Source organism: Marmota flaviventris, chromosome 5, assembly GCF_047511675.1.
Source record: "Marmota flaviventris isolate mMarFla1 chromosome 5, mMarFla1.hap1, whole genome shotgun sequence".
NCBI classification, from domain to species: domain Eukaryota; kingdom Metazoa; phylum Chordata; class Mammalia; order Rodentia; family Sciuridae; genus Marmota; species Marmota flaviventris.
The window spans coordinates 102,999,423-103,021,196 of NC_092502.1; the positions used below are offsets into that span (position 1 = coordinate 102,999,423).

At 39.9% G+C, this 21,774-nt stretch overlaps 1 protein-coding gene across 1 annotated transcript; it reads right to left on the reverse strand.

The window, feature by feature from the left end:
• Positions 1-1,604: 1,604 nt before the first annotated feature.
• Positions 1,605-20,358, reverse strand: Bhmt (betaine--homocysteine S-methyltransferase). The gene is made up of 8 exons (XM_027927784.2): positions 20,326-20,358; positions 16,006-16,138; positions 10,677-10,795; positions 9,061-9,252; positions 8,568-8,715; positions 4,182-4,364; positions 3,650-3,878; positions 1,605-1,791 (listed from the first exon to the last, which is right to left on the reverse strand). The coding sequence occupies exons 1-8, from the start codon at positions 20,356-20,358 to the stop codon at positions 1,605-1,607; spliced, it is 1,224 nt and encodes a 407-aa protein (XP_027783585.1).
• Between the last annotated feature and the right edge of the window lie 1,416 nt (positions 20,359-21,774).

Here is a 21,774-nt window from a genome sequence, read left to right on the forward strand (position 1 = left end):
GTGGGAGGAGTTCATTCCTATTTCATCTCAGTCCTAGGCTACCACTGGCCGAAGACTTGCTTTGCCTCCTTCTGTGCACAGATAAAAGGTAGATTATTAATTCTCTTAGTAAGAAAGTTCTGGAAATTTCCTCTCCCTTTAAATACTACAGACTCCTTTAAAATTCCAATAGATAGTGTTAATATTTTTAATAGATGGAGAAATTGAGGTATAGAGATTTTATATAGGACTTAGCAAATTGTAGAACTAAAATAAGAACCAAATACAACCAAGAGAGTCTTCTTTTTTTAATGGCCCCAAATTTACAATTACAGAACAGTTCAATCAATCCAAGAAGGTTTACAAAGCAGCATGAACTCTTTCCTCGTAGGGTAAGGGTAGTGATTTTTATGTGAATTGTCCTGTGTCTTCAGACTTGTGACATCACAGTTCTCAACCTAGGAATCCTGGCTAGCATTTGGAAGATCTCTGTTTTCTTATTGTACTTTAAAAAAATTAACTAATTAGTTAATTATACTTTTTTTAAGCTATCAAAGTAACAAAAGTTCACTGCTCCTCAACCTGACCGGAGGCATTTGGGTAGGCAGTTTTAAGTGAGATAGAGGTAGCCTATGTGCCAACTCCTCTCCCTCTTCCCATCTGTCTTAATGGTAGACATGATCTGGGAAATAGAGAAAACCCTATAACTCTCAGGGAAGGATTGTGGGCTTTAGATACTAAATAATCAGCTCAATAGGATTGACTTATAAGAATAAACTTACTTTGGATGGTCTCCCATAATCAAAGAGTCCATAGCAATGTTTTTCAAACTGGGTCAAAACCCATTAGTGGGCCATAAAAATCAATTAGAATGGTCACAACCAGCATGTTTTATTAAGTAGGATGGAAAGGAAAAGAATATAAAGTATCAGAGTGGATCACACACATTTTACTCCCTGGTTTATTTTATATATTTTACTGGATCATTAAATAAATGGTGTTTCTTATGGGGTGTCACGTTCAGAGAGGTTGGAAGCCATTTTTCATAGCACTGTATCTGTCCCTGGCTGATTGCTGTGTCATATATGACAGTTCATATTTCATCCTCCTCGGAAGCCTATCATTTCTTAATTAAAGTTTGAATTACTTTTCCTGTTTTTTTTCCCCCCATGGTGCTGGGTTTTGAATTCCAGGGGCACTCTACCATTGAGTTACATCCCCAGGCCTTCTTGTTTTTTTTATTTTGAGATAGGGTCTCATGAAGGTGTTAAGGTTGGCCTCAAACTCGAAATCCTCCTGCCTCAGCCTCCTGAGTCAGGATCACAGGTGTGGGCAACCAAGCCTAACTGAATTACCTTTCTTCGCTGCAAAGATTTTCATAATACCTTAAACACAGTGGGTGCTTAGGAAACCTGTTTGAAATTTCTTTTTTGCTTCTAACTAAACTTCTAAAACATACTTTTAGAACTGTCAAGTGCTATTTGTAATTCTACTTTGTTTAGCTGATACCAATTATACGTGTAGGCTGGCGTTAACACAAGCATTGCCTTCTAACCATCTTTTCCTTATTCGTACGCACTGGGGCCCAAACATAGAAGAATTCACCAAAAATAATTGCATTGTGACTACTGTGCCGATTTGAATTTTTGTTTTTCAAAGAGCTCTCTCAGCTGCTGCTCCGTGGTGGCTTCCTTCTGCTGCATCAACTCGGCAGTTCCTTTGGTCACGCCCCAGGCATCCGGCTTTGACAAGGAAGGGTTGTAGGGCCTGCCGGAGGCTATCCGAAGATTCTGCCAGTATTCCTTCCTGGCCCTGCAAGAACAAAACACATATCAGACTCCTCCCCCAGCATGGGGCTCTAGGTCACCAGAGCCTGAAGCCATCTTTGACTCTGAGAGTATGTCCATTAAAGCCATTTATTAATTCAGACTAAGACCTTTAACCCTCCAAAGAATATATAGGTCTACATAGGGATCAAAAACTTAGAGTGGGGATATTTTCCTTCCAGTTGATGCAACCTCTCTGTCCCCACATTGTGACACTCTACCTCATGGACTGGCTCCGTCCACTGGTTTTGCTCATCTCCAAACCCAGGATGGCTTTGGCATCTATAACCTGTAGATTCATTTCAGTTCTTCTTTCAATTCCCATTTTCTCCTTCTATTTCAAACCTCACAATGTCTGGTAGCACTTCTAGAAGCCTTCTGCGCAAGAGTTCGACAGCTTGCTCATCTACCCCTACCCTGAGCTGTGTGAGACTCTACAGGCTCCTCATTACCTCTGGGATGAGGTCATGTGTCCTCATGGTCATGAATAATAAAAACACCTCTTCCTCCTGCTCCTCCTAGAGTGATGTCTTCTATCAAATTCTGTCTCTACTGTTCTTAGAATTCTAGTTTCTCCAGGCACCATCTTCTTTCCACCTCTCAGTACCTTCCTGCAGGCTGTTCCTTTGTCTGGCTGGGAATCCATCCCTCAAAATTCAGCTCAGGCATCAGCTTTCATAGACATCCTTCATTAATTCCCTTCTGTCTTTCGCTCGTGAAGGCCAACACTCAGCCCCTGTACTATACTGTGCAAGTCTCCATTGTTGAAATTGCTATCCATTTGAATGTCTGCCCACTAGGTTGCTCACTCACTGGGGTCAGGCCTGTGCCTTGGGCTAGCTTAGCATCCACAATGGTGCCTGACAGATTACTGTGTCCAATTAATGTCTGCTGAATGGAGCAGACCTGGTCCCTCTGCTTGGAGTGCCATTCTCTGCTCCCTTCCTTTTCTACCTAAGAATCTTACTTAGCCTTCAAAACTTGGCCCAAAATACCACTTCTAAAATATCTATTAGGTAGAGATACTTATTTTTTTCTCTTGTAACTTTTTTTTTTTTAATCCATGCCTCTACTGAAGCAGTTGCCACATTTTTCACCAGCAAACAAGTCTATAGACCAGAGATTACATATTTCTGTTTTTATAGTATCCCTAGTACCTAGCAAAGTCTGATGTTTTCTTTTGTTGTTGTTGTTTTAGTACCAGGGATTGAACTCAGGGGCGCTTAACCACTGAACCACATCCCCAGCCCTTTTTAAATTTTTATTTAGAGACAGGGTCTCCCTGAGTTGCCCACTAAGTTACTAAATTTGGCTTTGAACTTGCGATCCTCCAGCCTTAGTCTTCCCAGCCTCTGGGATTACAGGGGTGTACCATTATGTCTGGTGCAAAGTTTGATATGAAATTTATTTCCTTGTTTATTTATCTCCCCCACTGGAATGTAAACTCTGAGGGCAAAGACCTTGCCTATTTTAGTCACCATTGCATTCCCAGCTCTGAGTTTCTTGACACCGATAGACTTAATTAGTATTGTTACATTTCGGTTATATTTAACTCTTAAAAAAATCAATGTGATTCAATGTTAGTGTCCACCACATGGATGGTATTTTACTGGAGCACAAAATCACATTTCACTGCCACTTAGATTTTTCACATTTTATATTCTTAAGGCTTTCTCTAGAAATCACTCCATAAGGATGTTCTATAAACATCTCTCTGAGAAAATGTAAGGAAGATGACTAATTCTTCATCCTCACATGCAAATTAGTTGCACTCTTTTAGTGACCTCACGTGGACATAATCATAATCTAGATGTATTTGGGTTAGCAAATTGGGAGGTTCTTACCTTGCTCTAATCCAGGGTTTGGTGTGCATGTCCAAACCACTTCCCCAGCTGCCATGTTTTTCAGATGCTGGTGGCAAAAATCCCCTTTCTGGGGCCAGCTCCTCTGCAATTGCCCGGATGTGGTAGGGCTCAAATCCACAGCACCCACCGATGTACCTGACCCCCAGGTTGTAGGCCTCTCTGGCATATTTTTGAATATCCCATCTGGTTGCAACTCTGGGCTCCAATCCTGTAATAAATGACATTATGTCTGAATTCTTTTTATTAAAAAAATCAAGATAAATAGTCTTAAGTAAATTGTAAGTTTTTTAAAAAAGTTCAGAGTTTTGCTTTGGTTTTGATAGCTGGTTCCATTTTCCCTTCTTCTGCCATCTAAAATGAAGGGAGCTTTGGCAGTGGACAGAAACTTGGGGCAAGAGAAGAGGAGCTATGCAGCCATTTCTTTACTATGATAGAAGCTCTCTGACCATAGATTTCTTTGAAATTTACCAAGCAAAGCTATTGAGATAATTTAGAAAAATGTCTGTCTTACCAAACGGGAATTCTGGGAGATCAATAAATCCCTGTTTGCCGCAGTCGGGAGTGTGGTAGGCCAAGGGCTGGCTCATCAGGTAAGCTTTCAACCCTGCGGCCTCCAAGCCCTCTTTCATGAGCTTCACCGTCTGTAAACTAATTGTGGGGTCAAAGTGGCAGTTCACACCGACGATGGAGGCTCCTGCAAATGGGGAGAACATCTTAACTTTAGACTGTGCCGATACCAGTAGGCCCGATTCTCTCCTCTTCAGGAAGGTTGTATTTGGAATGATGGATTGGAAATGTAGCATTTGGTCCTCACTCCCCACAAACCTATCTCACCTGTGAGCAAGAATGATTACTAGCAGGCAGGAAGTGCTTTCTGCGAAAAGTGCTTTGAAGAGTCTGGTATAATTGAAGTGTCACTTATGCGCACTGGGCTGTCCATCTTTTTTTCCAAAAAAATCATTATTAGAGGTTTTTTTCTACTTCAAATTTTAGTAGTCAATTTTTCAATGTTTGACATTATGTTGCAAGCACAATAATTTTTCCACACTCCCAGCTGCTAGATTGCACCTGTGTTTACCATAGTGCTGCTCATTTGAGGCATAAATGAATGTTCCCTATCACCAGGCCCGTTTAATAATTTCACTAGGCTTTGTGGCACAGTAACAGAAAGTAATTTAGGAAAAAAGTTTTTCAGAAATCTGTTTTCTAGAAGAAATTTTCTGTCTAGGATTAGTGGTTTGGAAAAAAAAAATCTTAAAAATCTTTTGACTCGAGCTAATCAATACAGTTAACAGCCTATCAATCATTTTGACAAACTTTTCATTTACATTTTAGCCTTCCTAGATTCACAACAATATGGGGCTGTCTGCCTAAACCTTTCTTCTAAAATTTGTTGCTGTGAAGTTTGATTTAGTGAGATCAAAATGCTTTAGATACTCTTTTTTTTCCCCCCCAGAACTTTCCTTATAGTCATTATATACTTAATTGGATCTGGACCAAAGATGCTTTATCATGGCACTTGTAAGACATGATTCTGGAAATTTCCTCCACTAGCTGATTTGAAGAGGCAACATGACATTACTCTGTCCTATCAAAATGGGAGGAATTCCCAGCTAGAACTTTTTCTTTTGGAGTTTTAAAATTTTTGGTAAAATAGACAATCATAAAATTGTCCATCTTAGTCATTTTTTGAGTGAACAATTTAGTGGCATTAGTTATATTCTCAATATTGTGCAATCTTCATCACTATTTACAAAATTTTTCATCACCCCAAAGAGAAACCCCATGACCATTAAACAATTCCCAATTTTCCCCTCCTCTTACATGTCCCTCATAACCACTAATTATGTCTCCTATATTGCCCATTCTAGATATTTTGTATACCTGAAATTATATATTTGCCCTTTTGTAAATGGCTTATTTCATTTAGTCTGTTTCCAGGATTCATCCTGTTGTAACATCTCTCAGAGCCACATCCCATTTTATGGCCAAGTAATAAACCATTGCACATATATATTACATTTTGTTTATTCATTCATTTGTTGAAAGTCTCTTGGGCTGTATCCATTCCAAAAAGGACCTTCTTTTGGATGGGCTCATGTCCTAAGATTTTGTACCTTATCATAGAGATACCAAGAATAAGGGCAGGAGAGATTCTTTTTGGATAGTGACACCACATCCAGATACCAGGAGCAACACCACTGATGCCACAATCTTTGGCATCCAGTATTCAGGGGTAGGTGTCTCAGTGGTCCTGACTGAGCTGAGTCTGCTGTTTGTTCTTCATTCTTGGTCCACTTAGACTTCACTCCTGTCACTGACAGGTTGCCAATGACCTCAGTTGTGCCAAATCTAGCAGTGTATATCTCAGTAGCAAACAACCTCTACTGACCCTCCTCCTTTCTTAGCTCAGACCCCCACACTCTTGAGTGTTGCTTTCACTTCCTTTGCTGCTTTTTGGGGTGTTACATGCTAAATCCTTTTCAATTCTGGGTGCCCAGGATCCCACTGAGTCATCTTCTCTATTTACACTTTCTCTTTTTGGTCCAGGGTTTCAGTGCAATTTGTATCTGGATCTCTTCCTAGTTTCTTTCTCTTTTCACTGAGCACTGCACTTGAATACTCACCAGCTTACCTAACACCTTCACTTGGTTCTTGACTACATTTTAATTAATTTATTTTTTGGATGTTGCGCTGCCAGTGTTTCTCTTTCCTTGCTTAACTTTATTATGCTAACTAATTAATCATATGTTGGCTATTTATTGGATACCATTATTATTTATAGATAATAAATGTCCATATGTATGATTTATAATAATAGATATCCAATATATAACAATGGATATCCAGCTATTTATTGGATGCTGTTAGGTATAAGGTTCTTTGCAAGAGTTTGGAGAGAAAAATAAATACAGGACACAGTCCCTAACCCCAAGAATTTTATAATTAATCTCAGCACTTTCTAAGGTTTGGTCCATAAAAATAAGGTTTTATGATTAATTAAATTAGGCAGTGACTCTTTACTACATCTACTTCTTGAAGACTGACAATACATATGAATATATCAAAGGTTTTAATCAATTCTGTAGTAAAGAAATGTGCTTAACTTAGTTTAGCATAGCATTATATATTTGATCACAGAGTTCTATTAACATTTTTACAGATGGGAAAATGTCAACTGAGGATATTCCAAATGAGAGGAATAAATGAAAGGGTTGAGAGTAGGGAATGATCACTTGGGGCAGGAATGATCATGGAAGTAGAATACACAAAGCAGCTCAGTGATAGAGTGTTTGACCAGCAGGTGTAAGGGCTTGGTCTGGTCCCCAGGACCATTAAAAAGAAGGAGAAGAAAAAGGAAAAGAAGAAGGAAAGCAGGAGAAGGAGAAGGAGAAGAAGAATTTGAACTAAACATTGAAACATTGGAAAATGTACTAGATGTATTAGGTTTATTAATTACCTATGATGTGCTGTTCACTGTGCAAGGCACCAGGGTCTTCTGTGCTGAGCCAAGCAGACACAGTCTCTGCCTTTATGGATCTTATAGTGAGATATTAAATAGATAAATAGGAGAAAGAGGCAGGGTTGTGGAGGACATGCACAGTGTACAGCGATGTCAACAACAGCGGCCTCCGACTCTGAGCTAAAAGAGGAAGGATCAGATGTAGGCCAGGTACCTCTGCCAATGAACAGCGGCAATGACAAAGGTCTCTTCTGATCTTTTGAAAATAGTTCACTTGCTTCCCCCAACTCTGTTTTTATATGTCCCACAAAGAAATTGGGATTTTGTGATTTCATTAATAAATTTAAATATTTGTTATTGTTGAAGACAAGTATGAAAGAAAGTTTTATGAAAAATTGGGAGTTGGATAAGAATAAGAAAGGAAATAAATCACCAGTCAAAATTTCTCTGTTTCACAGAGTGAACAGGGCTCTTCCCCTGACAGTTATTCCTTATATTTCAAATGAGGCAGTTTTGAAAACAGTCAATGAGTTTATCTTAATTGAAATGAAATGCAATATTGGGCATACAAACTGAATAAAACGATAGATTAGGTGGTCAGTGTTTCATATCAAAGATTTTTTTTTGATTTATTATACCAATTACAAAAAGCAAAGTACACTAGCAATTTATGAGAATGGAAAAACTTTGGCAAAGAGGGCAACAAACTTCAAAGTTATTAATATTTAAAGACCTCTACTTGAGGCAACTTATTCTAATGTTTCTTTTCTTTTCCTTTTTTGGTACGGGGATGGAACCCAGAGGTGCTTTACAATACCGAGATATATCAGTAGCCCTTTATAATTTCTTATTTGGAGGCAGGGCCTTGCTAAGTTGCTGAGGCTGGCCTCAAACTTGCAATCCTCCTGTCTCAACCTCTTGAGTTGTTGGGATTATAGGTGTGCACCACTGCACCTGGCTAATGTTTGTTTTGACTTGCCAAAACATTCTTCTCACTTCTAGGTATTAAATCACCAGCATAGATCCAGTTGCTCCTTTCAAAAAGCTGGTGTACCTGTGTGTGTGTGTGTGTGTGTGTGTGTGTAAACTTTTTTTCATTTGGAACTCAATAGTGATATTATTAATTATTAGCAGAATCGTAAAAAAAAATTAAATTACTGGTTTTCCTGTTAACCAAAGGAGTCTGTGTATTTTTATGTTATTTAATATATTTTTTTGTTTCCATTTTGTTTGGTACTGGGAATTGAAACTGGGGTGCCTTACCACTGAGCTAGTCCCCCCACCCCTGCCCTTATTTTTTAAATTTTATTTTTAACTTGCAATCCTCCTGCTTCAGCCTCCTGAGTTGCTGAGGTTAGCCTGTACCACTGCACCTGGTTGTGTGTTATTTGAGAAGACTGTGTAATTGCAGACCAAAGGAAATCTCATCCTCACCTGCTTTCACCAGGCGCACTGCACACTCGCCAGGGGGCACGCCATGCAGATCTCCTTCCGGGCCAATGCACATGGTGGCTGCGACTGGTTTTCCAGATGTCTTTAAGGCTTCCACTGCCCACACAGCTTCTTCAACATGTTCGAAATACTGAAACAAGTTAAGGTTAGCATAATTTTAATCATGTTTTCCCACAAAACAACAAGAACATTCATTCTATAAAACATCTGGTGATAATTATGTTATCAAGCATTTTTAACACAGAATAGAATGGTATGGCGTTTTCTCAGTGTGAATTGCAGTCAGAAAGTTTGAAAAACACCATTTGCGTCAGCTGAATCAAATTTAGCAGAATCCTTAAGCTGGAAAAAGATTTCAAAAATGAAATATTACCGTTAACTTGTCATGATTGGCACCTAACCCCACACGAGAGCAAAAGGTAGAGAAAAATGCATCAAGTGTCCTTGTCTTATCTTTGATCACAGCTGTGTTTACCTCTGCAATAAGGAAGTCCACATTCTTCTTCATAAAGACTTCTAACTGCTGATGAAAGATTTTTTTAACTTCAGTTTCACTCTTGCAGCTGAGGTATGAAGGTGTCTGACTCACACCTCCTGCAACCAAAGCGTCTCCCTCATTAGCCACTTGCTGGGCGATGTCACAAGCTGCTTCATTGACTTTCTGCCCCTAAAATGGGTGAAAATAGGATACACATAATTTCATGTGAAAATGAAAAAAAATATTCAGACTGCACTTCTTGGTTTTATGTTTATGATAGTGATTTTGATTTCATCCCAGAAAAGGACGGCTATGGAGTGGGGCAATGCTTTACCAAGTTGAGTAGTTTCCAAAACAACACTAATAATAACGATAACAACAATAAATCTAATAGTGGTGTCTGAGATACAGCCTTAGGCCAAAGATCTGTGAGAGGGTCAAAGTTTTTACATGCAAGGATCTGATCTGGTATCTTCCAGTGCCTAAGCTGCATTGAGATGAGTGCAAATAAAGGTGGTGGTGGTAATAAGGACTGGCTAATTTATGATTAATAAGATTAAACTTAAATTAAAATCACAACAAATTCAGGACTTTTTGTTATGTATTTTCTTAAATGATTGGTAAATGTATAAATCTTTAATTTAAATAAATAAATAAATAAAGATCTTTTCAAATTATATAAACAGTAAAACCTGGCCCTAAGCTGTTTTTTTTTTTTTTTTTTTTTTTTTTTTTTGTACTAGGGATTGAACCCAGGGATGCTTTTCCACAGAACTGCAACCACAGACCTTTTTATTTTTTATTTTGAGACAGGGTTTTGTTAAATTTCCAAGGCTGACCTTCAACTTGAGATTCTCCTGCCTCAGCCTCCCGAGTCACTGGGATTACAGGTGTGTGCCACTGTGCTGGGTGGGTTTGTTTCTGTTTTTTAAAATGGGGACTGTAATGCGCAGACTGGCCTTAAAGTCCTGGGCTCAAGGGATCCTCTTGCTCCAACCTCCTTAGTAGCTGGGACTATAGGCACACCACTGAGCCATCTGGGACTTAAGTACTTGGCTAGCCCATGGGAGGCCCTGAATTCCAACTCATCACCCCCAAACAAAAAACAACAGGACCCCCACCCCTATCCTAAAAAACAAACAACAATAAAACCACCAAACCCCATAATTGTAGATCATATAAACTCAAGGAATTTTAGAACTCTCTGTTCATATTGGAGATGAACAGCCTTGGTGGGGTAAAGGGTTGCCCAACAACACAAAGCTGGTTGTAACTGAGTCAGGCCCTATTCCAGGTTTACTGACTCCTTGGGTTTATTGTCTTTCCTACACTCTGTAAGACAGTAAGGAAGTACGAATTTGTAAGGATGCCCTCTTTACTCAGCAATTTAACATGAGACTGGGACAATGATTATTAAATAACTCCTCTTTAATCTCATTCATTAGATGCCTTTCTGTCAATTTCAGAGATTCCAGCTAAAGCCCAAGAGTGTTATTCACAAGTGATTTTGTAGTAGTAGAAATAAAACAAAACTCTGATGAGGCTCCTATTTTTCTGAGTGATGTGGTGTATCTGTGATGCTTTTTACAGCATCTCAGGCTGGTTGTACTTACGGATATTTTCTCCAAGACATAGTTTCCCCTGTTCTCCAGCTTGTCTTCACTGGCATAGAAGGTGAAGGTCTGCATAACATTCGATCCAGCTCTAAGAAACTCTCGATGAAGCTGGCGAACTGGGAGATTGCACAAGGAAAGGTATAATTTCTGTTTTCAAAAGGCTCTAAATAAACGTGAAAACAACTACAACGACTTAGATTTCTAGTTGCTTGGTATTTGCACATCTTGGGGATTAGTAAAGAAGTAGATCTGTGGTCTCCTGGCAACTCCTACAAACCTGCTTTGGCTAGATGGATGGGTGCTTCTCTAAGTATGACTCCCCCTGAGACTCACCTGGGGCCAATTATAACTGCAAATTCCCCAAACTGCTCCAGACCCAGCCAACTTGAATTCATTGCCAAACTCAATGCTGCTTCCACTGGGTGCAAGAATCAGAGTTTTGAGCATAAATTTAAGCAGGAGAAATAAGCTGACAGTTTCTGGATATCCTTTCAACTTCCATTTCTTGTTTTCCTTTATCATAAGGTTCCCAGATCCATCCTCTAGCCAATAATAGGATGTGTCTGGTCCCCATGACACAATATCACTTATACTAATTACTTTTATTTTATGGTCTTCAATGCCTCATTATGGTAGTGTTATTTTAACATTATGGAAGCTAAATGAACAGTGTTACATGGTTATATACATACATGATTAGAAATTAACCTTGTCAATTTAGCATGAGAAATGCAAGTATTTGAAAATACAAAGCAAATCCTAAATGGTCAAGTAAAATTCTTCATTAGAATAATATGTCTGCAACAAAATAATTTGGGAGCAACATGTGACCCGAATGAACACGAAGGTTGAACTCAGTCAACTTAATAACAGTAGTAATACATATGTTGCTTATGATTCCCAGTTAATGTGGGTAGACATAGATGTCAATGTAAAAAAGTATTAATGTGGTGTAGAGCCCAATGGGAGTGTTATATAATATACACATACTCACTGTATTAACTTTCTAAAATCCCCAAATTTCTCTATTCCATCACACATTTGGTCCCAACATGGTTTGGATAAGGGATTTGCGGACCTGCAGCATATCCTTACCTTTCTTACCACCTAAAAACTTAGGTCCAGGCACCAGATATGTAAAATGTTTCAGATGAAGTCCAACTTGCAAGGAAATTTTGGGGAATCTATGTCAATTCTAGCTACCACTCAGTCTAAATTATCTTTGCACTTACAGATAAACAGCTTCATTTGCAGAAAACAGCATGAAAACAGATTACTCCTCTTCTTCAGAGTATGACTGTTATACACACCTTTCACCTAGCCCCCAAAGGCAAAATACAATCACCATCCTGTGGGGATGGTCCTATGAAGGTGCGTTACAGGAGACCTGTCTTTTCTGATGCATCCTGTGGTCCACTGTGCTTGACAGAATTTGAGCTGAATGTTGGCAGAATCTAATACCATATGGGATTTGGTCTGTGGCAGAAGGGATTAAATTGAAAGACTTGGTATCATGGATTTTCCATTAATTCTCAAAAATCATGTAACTTCCCAGAAGAAAACATAAAGCAAATGCTTGACACACCCAGACAAGCTCAAAATAACAAGGAGTCAGCTAGCCAAGAGATAAAATGTGCTATTTCTATACTAATAGTATCAAAGAAAATGCCAGAATAATTTCTTTTGAGCTCCCGTAGTATGAAATGTTTTTTTTTTTAAATTTTTAATTTTAGTTGGACACAATATCTTTATTTTATTTATTTTTATGTGGTGCTGAGGATCGAACCCAGATCCTTACATGTGCTAGGCGAGCGCTCTACTGCTGAGCCACACCCCCACTCAGCCGCTGAAAAGCTTTTTAAAAAATGTGACATAAAATTAGAACTTGTGGTTTATAATAATAGTTTTATTTGGTCTACATGGCATGGTCCAGGCAAGAGTTAAGTTCATCATAGTGGTTTTGCCCAAGAAATGTTTTATCTGGAACTTCACCTGGCAAGCAGACCATAGAAAGCAAACCATGGGGATGTGTGAAATCTTCATTCAAGGTTCTTAGCCACCATTACACTGTGCTCCTAAAAGCCCTTTAGTGCAAAGCTTCTTCAGGTGCAGTCATTTCACAATCACCTTGGGGTGATGATTGTAAATACAGGTTCCTGGACTACTTCACAGGCCTAATGAAGCTGAATTTTCATAAGTGGGGCCCAGGAATCTGTAATTTTTAACAAACTTCACTGGTGAAATGACATGGTGAGATTCTCAGTTCTATATTTCTTTTTTACAAGGATAGAACACAGTATTATTTCTACTTCTTTTTGGAAATATGAAAGTTGTGTACATTTTCTGGGTTGTACCTTGTGAATATAGATCTTTCAACTTTGGGTACTGTTTAGGGACTGTGTGGTTTATACTTCTGTTCTTCTTTGGAAGAAATAAGTTTTGTACTTTTCTAGCAGAAACAGGTTAATAAATGCAAGAATACTATCGAGAGGATACAACTCAGTCAACTTAATAACAGTAGGAATACATATGTTGTTTATGATTGCCAGGCGTTATTTTAAATACTTCCCATATAACTTAATTAACCTTCCTAACAACTTTGTGAGGTAGATGTTAACTGTTCATGTGCATTGTTAGTTTCCATCATTTATCACTGAGTTTGACAAAATAAATATATTTTTAATGATCATAAAAAAAGAACTGTTCCTCTTATATAAGTCACTGAAACTTTCTCTACTTTCATCTCAAAGACTCAACATCTGTACAAGTAATCTGAGCATACTCAAGTCCACGCTTTCGTCCTGCCTTCTTACCTCAGGAATATACAGAATCTACTTAAATCCCCTTCTTCCATATCTGTCCAAGGCTATCCTATGAAACAAAGCCATCAGCCTCTCTCACCTCCCTCTTTTCCAGACCAGGAAGATCTTCTAAAATCCTTCCTTCCAGTATACTATCCAAACTGGTCAGAGAAGTCCCATCTCTCTCCCCTTGCTCAGTCTAGCTCTGTAACTGGAATCCATCATTCACTCAATCGCATGTGCCAGACCTTGATTGTTCTAAGGACTAGGGATACTTCAGCGAACAATGAGTTTGCATTCCAATACAGGTAGACAAATAATGACTAATAATAAACAGATAATTCAGTGCCATCAAGAAAGTGAGACAGAATAATACAGAGGTAATAAAGATAATCAAGGATGACCATGGGGCTAATTTAGGTTAAGCACACAGGGAAGGCCTTTCTGAAATAATGCTGATGTTGAGACATGGGTTCTATAAACACAGAGGAAGAGTTGGGAGAAGGAACAGAACGAAGGTCTAAGTGGGATGATGTGAACATGCTCGAGAGGACAGAACAGAGGCCAGGTGGCTGATGCTGTAGGCTCTCAGATCCTTAGCCCATGTGCCTCTTTTCTGCAGTGGACCATAGCACTGGCTGCTGAAAGTCCCCAGGTAGAATATTCTCCAAATGTATCCAAAGTCAGAGGGGGCTTCCTTGCCCAGGGTTCAGTCTACTCATGCGGGGAGAACTGACAGCTTGCAGGTATGATTTCTATTGGTAGGCAAAGGACACCAACCATCTTACCTCAATATGGGACAACTCAAAAGGACTGTCTACCACTAGAGTTCCAGAAGGCAGGCTGAGACCTCTGATATAACTGTATCCCAGTATAATTCCTCCCCCTGTCCAACACTGTTTCTCTCACTCCTTTACAGGCATTGTTTCCTAAAAGCACTCCCCAATAAAATTCCTGCACATGAATCTCCAAACAAACAGAATTTGTTTCTGGATGGCCTGACCTGCAAGAGTTGGATTCAGGACAAGTCCTAGGAAACAACTAGAAACTGTCATTTTGGAGTTGGAGCTCCCTGAGGCCAGTAATAACTCTGATGAGAATGAGCATCCCCCATCACTGGAGGTAGGAGGCTTTTGACAACTCCTTGCATGCTCCAGGGATGCTACTATTAAAAACATTAAACTGTGGTGAACTGGAGTGGGCTGCTTCTAGGAAGGTGTGCACTAGCAGATTTATGAGAAAGTATGCATGTATTCAGATGTATGAGTGGTTTGGAGGAAGTAGTAATTATAAGGACTATGGAATCAAATGGCTACTGATGGGTACCATTGGTGCACTGGAGGAAAATAATGAAAGCCTAAGAGTAAATTATCCCCAACCTAAGTATCAGTATGAAAGTCTGAGAGCCTCCTGGGTGGCACATAAGGAGACCCATTTTGTGAAACTAGAGAGCAGAAAGAGCTGAAGATCTGGCTCTGGACTAAGGTATATAGGAGCAGAAGTCCAGCGAAGTTGAACTCTCAACCAGAAAGCCTGTAATATTAAAGTCAGTGCCTTGATTAGGAATATATGGGACCCCGAGGCTGGGGGTGAAGACATATAGGTGGACTCACCCAAGAACCTTAAAAACCCAGATCATTCCTAAACACTCTGAGCCTGCAGAAGTGGCCCATTTCTTCCTTTTAAAGAAGAACACTTACCTCTTGCTTGAGGACCATTCAAAGGCTTCTGTCTTGGAAGACAGCATTTATTACCCCAGGTTCCCTCCTACCTCCTCTCTCCTGGCCATCAGAGATTTTTGGTCAAAAATGTAAAGTGAGTCTAAGGCACATGGGTGTAGGTGTAGAAGAGGTGGATATTTGCATTTAAATAGGGTTGGGTTAGTACGACACAAATTGAACCTGTTGGCAAATAAACAATGGAGGCAGGACAGTGATTATGATATGGAACCTCAGACAGTAAAGTGGGTCATAAGAAAGGGGTGGTCATATGGGAAGAATGGATTGTACACTAAACTGATGTGGACAAAGGGCTGACCTTGATGAGGCAGAGGAATGGGAGAACCAGAGAGAGTGAGCAGAAGGTGGGAAATGGTGGGCAGCTCTTGGTGATGACAAAGTCTAGGAGTGGGTCTCTTTGGTGGTGGTGAAGAAAATGTTCACAGGAGATAGGAGGAGATTCAGGCACTACAGGAAAGTGCTGAAAAGATCATCTGTATGGAAACTGAAGTCATCCAAACTTGTGAGGGAAGAGGGACAGAGAGGAAGGTCGTGAGCCAGGTTCTAGGCTCATCTAGGTTCTAGACTCATCACTTCCTGGCAGGGCCCAGTAAGTGGACAGCTGATGCATCATGAAGGGCTGTTTTGCTATCCAACATGTGAATCTATAACACAGCTAGTAGTACCCAGGAGGCCATGACACGTAGCTGGAAAATATTGTACACGTGCCGTTCTTTGATAGTTTACTCTTGAGCTTAGATCAATATAGTGCTCATCATGAGAACTTAGAATAGATTCTGCACTAACCTGCCTCAGGGTGCTCCACAGCAGCTTCTGGGGTCCAGGGTCCTGCCTTTACGTAGCCCCTCTTCTCCAGGGCAAAGACAAACCCTCCATCTCCAATCACAACCTCTCCAGCGTTTAAACGTTCTAGGATGCCCTAAAATTCCAGACAAGGGGAAGAAAGTTACTTGAGTTTTTAAGACAATTTTCCATTTTAAAAACTATTCTTGAGAAGTATGATTTCTCCCAAAATATGCATATTTTATACATCAATTTATGGCAGAACACTCATATAATGGAAATTTGTGTATTCTTGTGTATATGATGGGCATGTGTGGGTATCTTTCAGAACACATTAAAGAGTATTTGGGCTGGGGGTGGTAGTTCAGTTAGAACAGTTGCTTGAAGCCTTGGGTTCAATCCCCAGCATGACAGAAAAAAAATGTATTTGAAGAGTATCACAGTGGGAGGATATTATGTTTGAAGAACCATCTGCTAAGCGATTAAACTAAATGATTTTGTTGTAAAGCCTCAAATCTATACTGTAGTACATATTCTTTTTTCATTCAAAATTAAAATTTAAAAATATGTACAATTAAAAAAATTGTACATATTTCTGGGGCACAGTGTGATAATTCAATCGTGTGTATAATGCATAATGATCAAATCAGGATGATTGATATTTCAATCTCCTTAAACATTTACCATTTCTTTGTGATGGGAACCTTTGAACTTCTCTCTTCTGGATCTTTATAAAATTAGAATAAATTGTTATAAACTGTACTCACTATACTTAAGCACACATTTTGTTGTTGTTGTGTTTTTTCTCCCTCTCAGTGCTAGAGATTGAACCCAGAGCTTCACGAATGCTAGGCAAATGCCTTTTATTAAGCTACAGCTCCACCCATTTAGCGCACATTCTTAAAATGGTGATTGTTAATCTTCTTACACTATCCATAAACTAAAACAAGCATTAAAATCGTTAAAGAGGTTGAAGTGGCATATAATACTATTAGGGCATTTAGAAGACTGAAAAGTTACAAGTCACTTAGTAAAGGCAGAAGGAAGAAGATTCCAGCACAAATGTGATCAAGTAATTTAAAAGATCCTTCTCTTTGCTATTAAAATTCATTTTCCACAACAGCAGCTATGTTATGCATCCAGAAAGTTGGGACTATGCACATTCTGTACTCCATGCCAGGAACAGGGAAGAGACAAATACAAGTATTTCCAGCTTGTTTGCCATACCTACTCCATCTACAATACTAGGCAAGAATCACCTAGTGTTAATGTTTAAGAGATACATTTTGAATGGAATATTTTAAAAGGGTTTTATAGACGAGACAATAATTTACTATTATAATTGTATTTTTTTAACTTCAAAGCCATAGACTTTAAGAATAAAAGGTATCCTTTTATTCTTAAAGTCACTTTAGGGTGCCTGCTCTGATTTTCCAAATGAGGAATGAAAGCCAAGAGTTCCTTAGAAATTTATACACTGTGTCCCAAACTAAAGGAATCTTCCTGACTCTTCTTAAGTGATATCTAGATTTGATTTTTAATAGGGTGGAGGAGGTTGGGAAAACCCTGAAGAAACTGTGAATGGTAAAGGAATAACTTGGAATTCACCTACTATGTTCCATTTACTAGCAATACCAGCGGCTAAAACAATTGCTGATATAACAAGGGCACATAAATCTGCTGGAGGCATCCATAGGGTTTTGCACCCAAATTCCTTTCTATATTCTTACAGCCTCCCTTATTTTAGCCCTCTTCCCTTTCACAGCCCCACCCCAGACCATTTGGACAGCAAGCACTCAGAGAGAAGAAGCAGCTGTCATTTTCACCTAAGAGGAGTAAGTCAATTATCTGCTCTCTAATACTCCTTTTGGATCAAAAAAAATTCCAAGTCTGGAAGTCTATAGTTAAAATACAACTACAAAAATATAGAATTGCTCACATGTAATTCTAAAATCCAAATGTCATTATTACAATGTGTCTGAATGCTACAATCTGGATGGGTGTAGTGGTGCACACCTGTAATTCCATTTGATTTGGGAAGCTGAGGCAAGAAGGATTTTAAGTTCAAGGCCAGACTCAGCAACTTAGTGAGGCCCTAAGCAACTTTAGAAAGGGCTGGAATGGCTCAGTGATAAAGCATCCTCAATCCCCAGTATTACTACTAGTAATACTACTAATAACAATAATAAAAATAAAATAGATGTCAAGATACTAAAACTAAAACTTTGATTATTTTGACCCAACTAACAAGATATACATATGTATGTATGTGTGTGTGTGTGTGTGTGTGTGTGTATATATATATATATATATATATATATATATATATATATATATATATATAAATTGTGTGTCTTTATATAATAATCATATAGACACACAGTCTATATCTGCATATATTCAGTTATATCAAAAACATGAACAAGGGTCACATAAATGAGATATGACTTTCTACTAACTTTCATTTGGGTGAAATAATTCATGAGATTTTGGCAGTTAATAACAACTCTCATTGAAAAAATGTTTCAAACGTTAGTACCATGACATTTTTAACACATAGCATAGCTAAGAATCTCATATCTGGTAGTGGTGGACTGGTGATTCCATTACTATGCTGATCATAAATCTGTCCAGCAACTATAGCTGCATATACTACCTCTTCAGAGTCTATTATATTTTTCAGTTACCTGGACTACAGATTTTAAAAGTGCAATGTGCTATGAAAAAAAGATGTTGTTTTGTGAAAAGGTATTACAGAACAGTATGTGCAATATCAGCCCATTTTTTTTTTTAAAAAAAGTACCCATTTGCCTAGAAAACAAACTAGTAGAATATATATGGAAAAGTCGTAGCCACTGTACTTTGTACTTCTAACCATTTGGTAATAATGAATATGCGTTATCTTTGAAACATACTTTAAACTCAAATATGTAGATGCATTGTGGTTCATGTTTTAAGCTGATATGGAAACAAGGTTACTAAGGAAACTTTTCTCCCCATTATGTCCATCTGTGGCTTAGATAATTCTTTAGAGATAATTCTTTAAAATGTTAATGTTTTGAGTTTTGAGTTTGGGGAATGGGTTAGAATCCATGGCTATGAAAATGGAGCCACACCAAGAAAAAATATTAATTAAATCTCCAGAGGACTCAATCTTTCCAGTGGATTTATGAATTGGCAGCAATTCTCAACCTACCTGAACTGGGTTCATTCAGCCCTAATCATTCGTCCTTTCAACACACTCCTCACACCTTCCATTAATAGGGTATGGTATTTAAAATACCTGATTATTCTTTTTCCCTGTGTGGAGTCTTTTTGATTTGGTGGTCATTCCTTAGAAACTGGGCACAACAGGGCGGGGTTGGGGTAGGGTGGATGGGTGGTGTTCCGGGTTCCGGTCCTCATGGTCCTCACAGCCAAGGGAGTAAGTGGATGTGGTCCCATTGCCTTCCAACAATTTTCCGAGGGCCTCTGTGGTGCAAGGTTTGGGACTGGGCCTGGGGGCACCAAGGGCTCAAGTATATGCCTTCCTCCCACCATTCTTCTCTATCTTCCCATCTGTCCATCCATCTTTCCCTGAACTAGATGAAGATAGACTATGTGGATTGAAAACACTCACCCCAGCAAGCCCCTGGGCTGCTTGTAACCAGGAGGAAGAACTGCTGAGGTTTACGTGTTTACAATCTTATCAACAGCCCTTCCTCAACATCTTACAGCCACTCTGCTCATTCTCCTGCGGTAGTTGAGACAAATCGCGAATGAAACCTACCATCGCCCCACCGACGCCTGAGCCTTGGGTAAGGCGCGCGCGCGCGCAGCGGGAACCGGGTGGGGAGGAGCGCGCGCTACCCGCAGGACCGTTTCCCGCCGGCGCCGCGCGGCACAGGCTCTGCTCCCTTCTTGCCTGGCGCGCGGGCCGCCAGCCTGTGCCCCGCCCTGGAAGCGGAAAATCGCACCTGTCGTGGGGAGTTCTCTGGTCTTGCGGGGCTGGACTCAGAGTCTTGAAGCTCTGGAGGAGCCCTCGAGTCGGGGATGCCTCAGTTGGGTAGAGAAGGATCACTTAGGTCCAGGGCGCCCTCTGGGCTGTGAGTGCCCGGAGAAAGGGACTTTCGGGGGCGCACTCTGGACAAGAGGCAGGAATGGGGGCGGACTCAGATGCCACAGGGTCACTCCGAAGTTTTGGAAACACCTTCTGGCCAGAACGCGGTGGGTAGGAGGACGCTGGGTCCAGCCGGGCTCTGAGGGTCCCCCTACGCTGCTGAGGGTGGGTGCCCTGCTGGTGAGTGGGATTGGAGAACGCCGTCGGGCTTTCTGGAGACTCACCTTCTTGGCCTTTTTGCCTCCGACGGGTGCCATCTCCGTGGTGCTCAGACCGGTGCTTGGCACAGTTGCGGGCAGATCAGAAGCGAGTTTCCCCCTTGCAAAGCTGGTGCAGCCCAGCGGCAGCAGCAGGCCTCTTTATACCTGCTACTCAGCGCAGGGTGGGTTTCCCCACCCTTGGCGCGGTCCAACGCGGGCCTCGGCCTTGGAACACGCCCACCAGGCTTTTATTCTGGCCACTGGGAAACTGCCCGGTGGAGGAGATGTCAAGATTGTTCTCTCAGATATGTGGAAACACCGAAAAGTAAAATAAATAAAGAGATTGCCACTTGCTCATCTGCACATAGTCCCTTGTGCACTCGCGGGTCTCCGACCTTGATCCACCCCTCTCTTGCCTGGGATTATGTACCATAACCCACTAAAACCATCAGGCAAGGCCCCTACGAATTCCATTCAAAGCCCAAATATTTGTCAAAGTCCAAAGATTTGAGGTTATTGAGTAAGGTGATGACCTGGAAGAACTTCAGCCTAAGACGTGGTCTCCTGTATGACACATTTGGTATAACAAATACAAATCTTAGCATTTACAGAAGAGTCCAGCTCTAACCCTGGGTATGTTTAAAATGCCGGTCTACCCTTACATCCAAATGTGCCTTACAGTTTCTAATGATACCGTAGTTTCTAATAAGAAAATCTTTACAATACTCAGCAAAGACAGACTTTAACATATTTGAAAGTGAAAATGTACTTTGGAGACTTCAAAATTCAGGATGAAAACAACGAATGCAGGGTTTGCAGATGTAGTTACATAGGCTACTAGTTTAAAATGTAACTTATAGAACAACATAAAGTCTGAGACAGGGTTCAGAATCTTTTACCCAAATAAAATCAAGTGAGAAAATTCTATATGTGAAGCAATAGCTTCCACTTCAACATTTGCAGAGAAAGAAATCATGGTAGCAAATGATGGATTAAAATTTAATTGCTAATATGATTTGTACTTGAGATGCAACTGAGGAGGTAAAATCCTTTTGCTACTGATAAGTATGTCAACTTAAAAATGGAAATAAATGAAAGGATATAATTTTTTAAAAAAAATCTAATATTGTGCCCACATGATCTGGGTCATCAAGAAAGATGCATGAGGGTGATGTTATCATTCACAGTACCTATTTTTTTTTTAAATTTTTTTTAGTTGTCAATGGACCTTTATTTTATTTATTTATATGTAGTGCTGAGAAACGAACCCAGTGCCTCACACATGTAGGGTTTCAAACGCTCTACCACTGAGCCACCACCCCAGCCCCAGTACCTATATTTTTAAATCTTAAAGCACTGGAGTATCTGAGAAGGTTACAATTTAGTTAGATAATGAAAAGCTAGTTATAGTATTAACCTCTGTGGCTGCAGGGAGCAGCGGCAGTGGTGGGTACCAGGCACTAGGGGGCGATA

What these genes read in the sequence shown, in the direction of transcription:
- Bhmt (XM_027927784.2), bottom strand. Translation starts at nt 20,358, where the DNA reads ATGGCACCCGTCGGAGGCAAAAAGGCCAAGAAG. An exon ending in TGTGGAGCACCCTGAGGCAG is followed by an intron (nt 10,796 to 16,005) that starts GTTAGTGCAGAA and finishes GCAATCTCCCAG; the next exon opens with TTCGCCAGCTTCATCGAGAG. An exon ending in AGTGCGCCTGGTGAAAGCAG is followed by an intron (nt 4,365 to 8,567) that starts GTGAGGATGAGA and finishes CCCCATTTGCAG; the next exon opens with GAGCCTCCATCGTCGGTGTG.